Here is a 12,112-nt window from a genome sequence, read left to right as displayed (position 1 = left end):
TTTTCGGTCAAAGTGAAGAAATAAAAGACAAAGAAGGTGGCTACTTCATCTATTTATTGAAGGCGTTTCGCTTTCTGCTTAGAAAGCATCATCAGTTCATCTAAAAAGAACAATATAAAAAAACCAAACATCCATAGAGAAGTTAAAACATGTGTGTTACCTCAAAAAGACATGTAGCAGTCAATGATATTAAATTTGTAAAAAAGCTTCCGATAATGGAACATTCAGAGATAAAGTTGTATAAACAATTAATTGAAACTAGGTACAGTTTACAAATTAACAAACTTTCAACAGCAAAAAAACATGTGATAATAATACATGTATATAAAAAATTGTTGTAAAAAACTTAAGTGAAAAACATTAAAATTGATGTGTAAAGAATAAGAAAGATCATGAGATGCACTTCCAACAATGTATTATCAGTTAAATTTAATTTTGACTTTAGGTAACATTATAGCTTACTGAATGTCGCAGGTAAATATACAGTGATGAGTGCCTTAAGAACCGGCAAAATAACGCAAAAGATAGAAAACATAATACGTTGTGAAATAAAAAGAGATGAAAGTAGTAGAGGTGGGAAATTATCGACAGAAACCTCTAATTTACATTACATTACATTCCATTACGACTATCGATAGTTTCCCACCTTTAGACGTTAGCTTATGAGCTATTAGTTGACTTCAGTCATAATATTATTACAAGTATGACGTCGAACATTAACATTTTTTAAATTTCGCATGAAGTAAAAACTGATTGAAGGCAATAAAGCAAATGTAAGTAAACAGTTTAATTAGTATTAATTTGATAATTAATTCTGTGTTGACGAATACAGAATAACAAACTATCATAATTCTGTATCAAAAAGAGTGTATGCGACGTCTCAAATCACAGTTTATTATTATTATTGATCAATACTTTAATTTTGGATAAAAAAATACACTTAAACTGTTTTTACTTACATTACGTGATACGTATTACTATGACGGAAGTCAACCAGCTCATAAGCTAACGTCTGAAGGTGGGAAACTTTCGATAGATCTAATGTAGTGTAAAGTAAATTATAGGTTTATGTCGATAATTTCTCACCTCTACTACTTTCATCTCTTTTTATTTCACAACGTATTATGTTTTCTATCTTTTGCGTTATTTTGCCGGTTCTTAAGGCACTCATCCCTGTATAATATATATATATATATATATATATATATATATATATATATATATATATATATATATATATATATATATATATATATATATATATATATATATATATATATATATATATACTAGCTTCAAGTATAAAAGAAAATTATAAAATGTCAGCTGAAAGTAAGGTTGCTATATTGTTATATACAATAGGGCCAGATGTTTTGGAGATTTACAATACCTTGTGTAGAAGTAGATGATAAAACAAATATACTAAATTGCTTGATTTGTTTGAACAGTATTTTATACCCCAGTCAAATTAATGGAAGAACGACGAAGACACAAGAATAACCAAGATGGCAGCAATATGTATGAAAACATTAACAGGCAAATAAAAGTAAAAATAAGCATAGCAAAAAATGAATGGCTTAAGCAACAACGTATCGATCTAGAACATTTACAACGACAGCACGACGACCGTAATTTACATAAAAAGCTTAAGGAGACTGCTGGAATATACAGAAAACGAAGACCAACTACCATAGTTAATCAGGATAACCAGATAGTGCTGGGTGAAAAGGAGAAAATTAATATATCGGAAAAATATATTCAAGAGCTCTTCCATGACGAAAGACCCATGAGTGAAGTTTATACAGACGACCAGCTGACTGGCCCCTCAATCACCAAAGAGGAGATAGAAAAGGCAATATTAAATTCAAAAAACAATAAGGCACCTGGACCAGATGAAATCCCGTCAGAAATACTCAAATTACTGGATGAAAGGGGAATTTCAGCACTACACAAAATATTTAACTTAATTTATGAAACTGGCTGCTATCCTCAACAGTGGTTACGCTCTACCTTTATTCCCCTGCTTAAGAAAATCAATGCAAAAAGATGTGAGGATCACAGACTCATTAGCCTGATGAGTCACACTTTAAAGATATTCTTAAAAATACTACATCAAAGATTATACAAAAAATGTGAATGGGACATCAGTGACTCCCAGTTCGGGTTTAGGCAAGGTTTAGGAATACGAGAAGCAATAGTAGCAAAACAGGTGCTGGTCCAAAATTGTTACGATCGGAAGAAGGATGTGTTCCTATGCTTTTTAGATTACCAAAAAGCGTTTGATCGTGTCCAACACCACAAGTTAATGCAGATCCTCAAGAAAGTTGATATAGACCAAAAAGACATAAGATGCATTGAAAACTTGAACTGGCATTAAACGGCACAGTTAAAAATAGACAATTCTATATCCAAACCCATACATATAAGAAGGGGCGTCCGACAGGGATATGTGCTTTCCCCTCTTTTATTTAACATTTATTCGGAAGCCATATGCATAACATACGATATGCTGATGATGGTGTCTTAATTTGTGACAACATAGTCGATCTTCAACAACTTGTCACTATAATCGGAGAATACAGTAAGCAAATGGGATAAGAGATTAATACCAAATAAAACCAAATTTATGATCATCTCCAGAAACTTGGAATCACTTGAAAACTCCACCATAACACTGAATACTAAGTCCATTGAAAGAGTGAGTAAATTTAAATACCTGGGATCGTGGCTTTTTGAAGACTGGGCATCGGACAGGGAAGTAAAATGTCGCATTGAGCAAGCTCGACAAGCTTTCGTAAAATTCAAGAAGGTACTGACTTGTTCAGAGTTCGATCTTCAACTGAGACTAAGGTTTACTAAGTGCTACGTGTGGCCAGTGCCGCTATATGGCGTAGAGGGCTGGACACTCAAAACGAGGGATATAAACAGATTAGAAGCTTTCGAAATGTGGCTCTATCGTCGTATCCTAAAAATACCATGGACAGCGAAAATCACAAATATAGATGTCCTTAAAAGAATAAACCAAGAACGCCAACTTTTCGAAACCATCAAGAAAAGGAAAACGGCGTATCTAGGTCCCATCATGCGAAATGAAAAATACCAGTTCCTCCAACTTATAATCGAGGGTAAAATTGAAGGCAAGAGAGGAATGGGACGCAAGAAAATGTCCTGGCTCCGAAACATAAGGCAATGGACAGGGATTAACGACATACAATCTCTGATACATATTGCAAGAAATAGAGAATTAATGGAAAATGTGATCGCTAACATCCATTAATGGATTTGCATCTGAAGAAGAAGAAGAAGTCAAATTAAATTGTTCTGAGACACATATTTAGCTACAGAGTTCAAAAACAAGATAAAACTATTGTTCGGTTTGTTACAGATTTAAAAAAGCTAGCAACATATTGCAATTTTAGTACTTTAAAAGATAGTATTATTAGAATTGTTTGTGGAGTGCAAAACTCGAAATTGCGGGAAAAACTACTAAGAGAACGTAAGCTGACGCTAAATATTTGTCAAGAAATATGTCAAGTTACAGAATTAACAGAAATGCAAGCCAAATAATTCCGTAACGAACCAGAGGCCATGATACAAGCTGTGAATAGTAAAAAAGTATAATGAAAGACCTAGCAGTACTAAATTTGAAAACAAACCACATGAAGACATACAGCATAATCAACAGCAATCATGTTGTAATAAATGTGGAAATTTCATATACCAAATATATGTCCAGCTTATAGAAAACAATGCACAGCGTGCAAGTATTATCGCCATTCTGCTAATAGAAGAAATAATGAAAATCTTTTTGTTGGTTTGGTTAACATAGAAACAGGATTTGACTTTATATTTTCATTAAACTTATCCCTAACAATAACTTCCTCTGATCCACAGAAAAAATCCATCAAAGCTTCATTAGTATAATTTTCCTGACTAACTGAATCATATTTAATCAATTTGAAATTTAGCATTTGTTTGTGATTTATATAAATTAAATCTGTTTCTTTAACCACATTTCCTGTTGGAGTTTAACCAAATATGACCTAGGTATATCACCTGTACTTTCCACCCTTGCCGGTGTCATATCTTGTTTTTCATGTTTAACTTATACAATCTCGCCTTTTTCATAATCTTTTGAAAATTGTTTATGTCTCAAATCATGATTATGTTTGTATTTCAACTGACTATCATTTAAATGTGATTGCATATCAGGAGACTTACTTATAATTTTATTTGGACATGCTTTCTCCAGAAGTCCATTGAAAATATCTTTGGTTGGTAAAAATTATTTATGTTTCTCCCATACAATAATTCTGAAGGTGTTTTGTTACAAATACTATCAATTGGAGTATTACGATACTCTATTATAGCTTCATAAGGGTCTCTACTACTATGTTCACATTTTTTAAGCAGTTTTTTAAATGTTTGAACATATCTTTCGGACATACCATTTGATTGGTGATAATATGGACTTGACATTTTACAATCAAATTGCCATTTTTTAGCAAATTCTGTAAATTTATAATTTCTATATTGGGTACCTGTGTCACAATATAAAATATTTGGTATGACATAACGAGCATCTTGTGATTTTAGAGCTGCTATCACATGATGAGTATCTTCCTGATTAAGTTCCTGGGTTTCAATAAATTTACTGTAATAATCAATAAGTAACAAGTAAGGTTTACCTTTAAAATAGAAAATATCAGTTCCAGCTACTTTCCAATGACCATCTCGAACATCACTTAGTAATAAAGGTTCAGAACTATTAGTTTTTTTTAAATTTTAAACATGTTTCACAATTTCTTACAAGATCTTCTATTTTTTGCCCATAAAGACTAAAATAAAACATGTCTAGCCATATTATTTGATTTTTCAATGCCCATGTGGTTAAGATGAATCAACTATAACACTGATTTCCTCAAGCATTTTGGAACTACCACACAAGAATTCTTAAAAAGTAAACCATTAACTACAAAAAGTTCATCTTGAATAGAAAAATAAAATTGCAAATTAAAAGGAACTTTACCTTTAGGTATCAGAGGGCCAATCACTTTCAACATAACTAATTATTGCTTGTAAAAGATGTCTATTTCTGAAATAATTGAATCTTTTTATCACTAAAGGTTAAATTCTCAAAAATACATAAATGAGCATAAATTTTATCATAGTTAAGTAAAATTTCAAAAACTTGGTTCAGTACAAAAGCACGCTAATTTCCAATATACATTTCTGTAAGTGAATTTGAGACATCACCTAGCGCTCAGTAACCGAAATATAAAAATCATAGTTTTCTTATTGAGAACAGGTCTACCCTGACATTAGACGTAATCGGAGCAACTATGGGTGGTAAGATGGTATACAGATGCACTATACTTCCAAGTGTTTCTAAATTGGTTTGTTTATCAATAGGGTAAGTGCCCTAGTAGTCGGCACGGGCCCAGTTATTGTCACCTCGAATATTTTGCTGTTTTATAAGAAAAGGTGGCATCCGTAAATACTAATCAGTACGCTATTTGATAGATGGCGCATTCTTGTTTGTGGGAATGTAGGTATTGGTTTTGTATTTCCATATGACTGCAGACGTTGGCTTGCGATTGTTGACACCGTCGTACAAGGTAAGTTTCTTAACAATTTTCTTAAGAATGCAGTAGGTTTGTGATTTGCCTTTATTAGCCGCTGTCCATTATAAGTGTTCAGTAATGCCACTTTTAAGAATGCTATTTTATTGAAATTTTGCGTTTATTTTTGCGTAATCTTTAAGTGGTTAAAAATAAAAAAGTGCCGGTTACTAGGTCTTGGGGAAGTACCGTGAGCTATTATTGACACTTATGCCAATAACTGAAACTCCGGAATTACTGGTAAGATGTAGTTATAGGCATGAGCAATATTAATTGACTTTTTTAGATATGAAAAAATATTTTTTTTTTGTAAAGTGAACATTCCACTGTTTTTTTTTCAGATTGTTTACAATGCGAAAAGTCAAAAGCGATACTAAATATCAGAAAGGATATACCGAGGAAATCCTCCAGAATTCCCAGACAAACCCTTCAACATAGAGTGACAAATTCAAAAAAATTGGCCACGGGCCTGCAACGTGCTTAACAAAATATGAGGAAGATGTGTTGGAGGGGTGGATTACTGACTGTCACAGGAAATTGTTTCCCCAGAAGAAGGGACGATATTCAGTCTTCAGTGAAAACTTTCTTGGACACCGATCCACGTAAGACTCCATTCAAGGACAATCAACCTGAAAGACAGTGGTATGAAGCCTTCTTTAAGCGCCATCCAAACTTGACCCTGAGAACTGCAGAAGCAGTAACTAAAGCAAGCAGCTGCGTTTTTGAGGACATAAAAAACTGGTTTTCCAACACCAAGATCCAAAAAGAGTGTTCAATGGGGACGAAACTTGTTTCCTCTTTTGTCCTAAGGAGGATAAAGTTGTTGCTTCTCGCGGTGCTAAAAATGTTTACCAGATGGATCAAGGAACAGCAAAGACCAATATTACTGTGATGTTCACCTTCTTAGCTGCTGGCTCAGTAACGCCTCCGATGATCATTTACTCCTATAAGAGGCTTCCTGCTGCTGTCGGTAAAAATGTTCCTGATGCGTGAGGAATAGGAACAAGCGACAATGGCTGGATGAAATCTGAATTATTTGTAGACTATATTTCAAATATACTCCATCTCCATCTTTGCAAAAACGAAATACAGTTTCTCGTCATTCTTTTTGTGGATGGTCACAAAACTCATATGAGCTATAAACTAAGTACCCTTTGTACGAGGCTTCAAATAATACTCGTGGCATTATATTCAAATGCTACCAGAATCCTTCAACCAGCAGATGTTAGCTGCTTTAAACCTCTGAAAAATGCCTGGAAACGTTCAGTTCTGAAATGGCGAAGAAATAATCCCTTCATTGGCTTGACCAAAACTTATTTTGCACCAATATTAGAAGATTCCTTAAGGTCACTTAAGAGTTCTTCAATTTGTAACGGTTTTAAAGCTTGCGGATTGTATCCCTGGAATGTCGATTCCATTGACTTTTTAAAATGTATTGGAAAGAAGACAACAGGACCAGATATAGCTGTTGTAAATGGGAATGAAAAGGACAGTTGCGACATGACATATGATGACTTTATTTCCATTGTTGGACAAGAAAAATTAAACCAACTTAGACACTACCGGGAAAACTGGGGGAAAGGTCATGAAAGTAAAGATTTTCAGTTGCGTGTAACAATATTTTTAAGATTTACAAAAGGTGAAGCTGCTGAATCATGCAGTTCTAGTGCAGATGATTCCCTTATTACTGTGCTGTTTGATAGTGAAGAGTGTGAGTCACATCAAAATGAAGAGGGGCGTTTTGAAAAGTGTAATCTGCCTGTACCGTATTTCACCCAAGGAAGTATTGAAGTTATGGAAATAGTTTTCGGAGATAGTGTACTTATCCAAGAGTAATCTGAAATTATAAGCCAAACTATAACGTAACCAAATTCCGAAGACAACCAACTTAGTACGATTCTAGAAAACTTAGAATTTCATCAAAACATAGTAAATCAAGAAAATATTGATCAAGAACTACCGTATGTAGGAGGCAAAAAAAGTTAAGAAAGAGAGTGCTATATTCAATGTAACACGCCAAACAATTGTGTTTCTATCGTGGAAGCTGTTGATCACGGATTTTCGCGACACTTTGCTATTGCAACTGACACCTGAGCGAAAGTCTCGGCGTACAACGGAAAAAATACCATACGCAATAACATTTAATGGATGAAAAAAAAATTTATGAAGAAAACGAAGAAACTTAGCTACAGAAAGAGACGAAGAAAGAAGAAAATAGGAAAAAGCATGAAATGAACAAAATGACCAAAGTAACAAAGAGGCCAGAAAAACCAAAACACGTCAGCAACTTAACAGCATTTTTGACGGAAAACATCTCCGATGACCAAAAAATCCATTATATCCACCCAGCGAAGTTCTCCAAGTTCAAGTAATCTAAGCAACGAGGGAATGAGCACAATCCCAATGTGCCTTCCTAAGGATAATAACATTCATAATAGGGATTGTGTTTTATATGTACGAAACATGCAACAGTAGCAAATTTTGGAATTAAGTGCCAGAACTGTATAAAAATGTACCATTACAAATGCCTCATTATTTTTGCAAAGTGTGCCAAAGAAATGCGTAGTTACTTACCTTTTTTGTTCATATGATAATGATTTTTATTTTAAGTTTTATGAAATTTTGTTCATTCAGTTAAGGTTTTTATTTCAAAATATTTCAGTTAAGTTACAGTTTTTTTACTTAATAAATGTAAACATTTATTTAAACTGATTTGAGCTCTTATTGTTTCATTCGATTACTATGAAAGTGATGCCATTAACTGCAGCAAGACGTGTGACAATTACTGCAGGTAGGTGCCAATGACTACAGCCATGTGAATGCCAATAACTGTAGACAACGTGCCAATAGGTATCTATTACTTTCTCTGTTTTTTTTTAATTTAAATTAATTTCGTTTATTCTTATTCGTAATAAGAAAGGTAGGACATCACAAAACCCAGAATAAAAGTTCCCGAAATTGTGTTTTTTTTTCTTGTGGAACTCGGAAATATTTTTCCTGGCACATTTCCTTAAAGTGCCAATAACTGGGTGCGTTACCTTATTATTATTTATTGCAATACAAAAATGTCGAAAAAATATTACAAAAAGACTTCTTCTTCTTCAAGTGCCATCTTCGTTCCGAAGGTTGGCGATCATCAGGGCTATACGTATTTTCGAAACTGCTGACCGAAACAATTCGTTGTTGCTACATCTATACCATTCCCGTAGATTCTTTAGCCAGGAGTTTCGTCTTCTTCCTATGGACCTTTTTCCTGCTATTTTCCCTTGCATATTTATTCGAAGCAGTTCATATCTTTCGCCTCTTGTAATGTCTCCCAAGTATTGCAGTTTTCGTTTTTTTATCGTAAATATGACTTCCTTTTCTTTATTCATTATTCTCAAGACCTCGACATTTGTGACTCTCTCGGTCCATGATATTCTCAGGATTCTGCGATACATCCACAGTTCAAATGCCTCTAATTTTTTGGTATCAATCTTTTTCAACGTCCATGACTCCATTCCGTAGAACAGCACAGAAAGTACGTAACATCTCATCAGGCGAAGTTTCATTTCAAGGCTCAAATCTCTTCCGCAGAACACTCTTCTTCATTTTAGTGAATATGGATCTGGCTTTTTCTATTCTTATTTTGATTTCTGCTGAGCTATCGTTGTCTTCATTTATAAAAGTGCCTAAATATTTGTATTTGCTAACTCGATCGATAATTTCATTGTGTAAATATAAATTTTGGACATTTTGTGTTGATTTCGATATTACCATAAATTTAGTTTTCTTTATGTTCAAAGATAGTCCATATTCTTCGCTGCAGTCTGCTATCTTATTCACCAATGTCTGTAGCTCTTCAAGTGTTTCTGCGATCAGAACGGTGTCGTCGGCAAATCTCAGATTGTTTAATCTAACACCATTTATTTTAATACCTACGGATTGCTCAGAGAGTGTTCTATTCATTACGTCTTCGGAATAGAGATTAAACAATTTCTTCAGTGGTATTATTCTCTACTCTCACTACTGCTTTCTGATTGTAGTACATATTTGCTATTAGTCGGATGTCTCGTTTATCTAAATTCTTTTCTGTCAGGAGTCTGATTAGGTGATCATGCCGCACTTTATCAAAGGCTTGTTGTAATCCATGAAACACATGAATACATCTTGATTTATGTCAAGACATCTTTGAGACATAACGTTCAGTGCAAACAACGCCTCTCTTGTTCCAAGTCCATTTCGGAATCCAAACTGGGTATTATTGATGTCCATTTCCAGTTTTCTGTCTACTCTAGAGTGTATAATTTTCAGGAATATTTTCAGTACATGGCTCATCAGACTGATTGTACGGTAATCACTACATTGTTTGGCATTTATCTTTTTTGGTATAATAACAAAGGTGGATAAAAGCCATTCTTGTGGTATTTTTCCTGATGTATAAATGCTATTGAAAAGTTCAACTAAAATGTGAATCGAGTCTTTTTCTATTAGTTTAAGGACTAACGATGGCATTAAAAAAGCGATGAACGAAAGAATTCTACAGGACAAAAGTGATGATTCATCGTTGTACGAACAAACAAGCTCATTTCATTGGCTTTATATTACAGAAAAATACAATAGAGTCGTGATAAGCAGATGCCCCAAAAGCAAAATACTTTTTGTGTAGATTTGAGGAAATTCAAAAATATTGTTTATCTGTGTGTTCTGTTTCATGATAATAATTTTTTTTGTTTCTGCATTTCTAGTCTTGTTTTGTTTTTTAACACAGTTTAACCGCTCATTATAACACCTGTGCAGTGCAGTTTCCAAGCACAACACGTTTTCCGGTTAAGGTCCACAGTTACACTAATTTGAGGTAAGAGTAATTTTGGAACCCTACATGTGAAACAGTAAACTTCTTCGGATGCAAATCCACTAATGGATGTTAGCGATCACTTTTTCCATTAATTCTCTATTTCTTGCAATATGTATCAGATATTGTATGTCGTTAATCCCTGTCCATTGCCTTATGTTTCGGAGCCAGGACATTTTCTTGCGTCCCATTCCTCTCTTGCCTTCAATTTTACCCTCGATTATAAGTTGGAGGAACTGGTATTTTTCATTTCGCATGATGTGACCTAGATACGCCGTTTTCCTTTTCTTGATGATTTCGAAAAGTTGGCGTTCTTGGTTTATTCTTTTAAGGACATCTATATTTGTGATTTTCGCTGTCCATGGTATTTTTAGGATACGGCGATAGAGCCACATTTCGAAAGCTTCTAATCTGTTTATATCCCTCGTTTTGAGTGTCCAGCCCTCTACGTCATATAGCAGCACTGACCACACGTAGCACTTAGTAAACCTTAGTCTCAGTTGAAGATCGAACTCTGAACAAGTCAGTACCTTCTTGAATTTTACGAAAGCTTGTCGAGCTTGCTCAATGCGACATTTTACTTCCCTGTCCGATGCCCAGTCTTCAAAAAGCCACGATCCCAGGTATTTAAATTTACTCACTCTTTCAATGGACTTAGTATTCAGTGTTATGGTGGAGTTTTCAAGTGCATCCAAGTTTCTGGAGATGATCATAAATTTGGTTTTTTTGGTATTAATCTCTAATCCCATTCGCTTACTGTATTCTCCGATTATAGTAACAAGTTGTTGAAGATCGACTATGTTGTCACAAATTAAGACACCATCATCAGCATATCGTATGTTGTTGATCAATACTCCATTCACTTTGATTCCCATCTTTGCATCCTCCAAAGACTCTTGAAATATGGCTTCCGAATAAATGTTAAATAAAAGAGGGGAAAGTACACATCCCTGTCGAACGCCCCTTCTTATATGTATGGGTTTGGATATAGAATTGTCTATTTTTAACTGTGCCGTTTGATGCCAGTACAAGTTTTCAATGCAACGTAATGCAGGTCCATAAATACCCCACTTCATCCTATATTTCTTTAAGGTTTGTATTACTAGAATAATAAATGTTTTTTTTTTCAGGTGACGGAAACATACATCTTCAAATTCAGTTGAAAGATGATCTAACCGACGAAATAAAGAAGCGCATTGATCCTTTTGTTTTTGACAAGATATTGAGTTATGGAGGGAGTATTAGTGCCGAACACGGTATAGGTGTTATAAAACAGAAATATATGGATAGACTTAAAACTGTTAACACATTGAATCTAATGAAAGATTTGAAAAGTTTACTAGATCCAAACAAAATACTGAATCCATATAAAGTGATAGTGTAATTTTTTAAATATATTGTATTTCCATTTGTTTTTTTTTAATTGTATATTGGGCATAAAGATGAAGCAGAAGAACTATTTTATAAACAAGTCCAAGCAGTAGTCAATCTGAAAAGAGAATATGAAAGGGACATCATGATGTTGATAAATGACATTAATTACCTAGTAACCGGACATTATGTAAATTACCGGATGTAAACTAGGACCATGACATTTTAAGAACCATACTGAAGATTAGTTTAGGAGCAAATTAAACGGGTAATAGGGGAGAGTAGT

The 12,112-nt window shown here is 34.0% G+C and overlaps 1 protein-coding gene across 1 annotated transcript in view; it reads left to right on the top strand.

The window, feature by feature from the left end:
• LOC140446710 (D-2-hydroxyglutarate dehydrogenase, mitochondrial-like) overlaps positions 1–11,866 on the top strand; it is a 45,528-nt gene extending 33,662 nt beyond the window's left edge. The window contains exon 8 of the mRNA XM_072539307.1: positions 11,586–11,866. Within this exon, the coding sequence (XP_072395408.1) occupies positions 11,586–11,839 (254 nt within the window). The 3' untranslated portion in view covers positions 11,840–11,866. The remainder of the gene's footprint in view (positions 1–11,585) is intronic.
• The last annotated feature ends 246 nt before the right edge of the window (positions 11,867–12,112 follow it).

Source organism: Diabrotica undecimpunctata, chromosome 7, assembly GCF_040954645.1.
Source record: "Diabrotica undecimpunctata isolate CICGRU chromosome 7, icDiaUnde3, whole genome shotgun sequence".
Lineage (NCBI taxonomy): Eukaryota > Metazoa > Arthropoda > Insecta > Coleoptera > Chrysomelidae > Diabrotica > Diabrotica undecimpunctata.
This window is presented reverse-complemented; position numbering and strand designations above follow the sequence as displayed.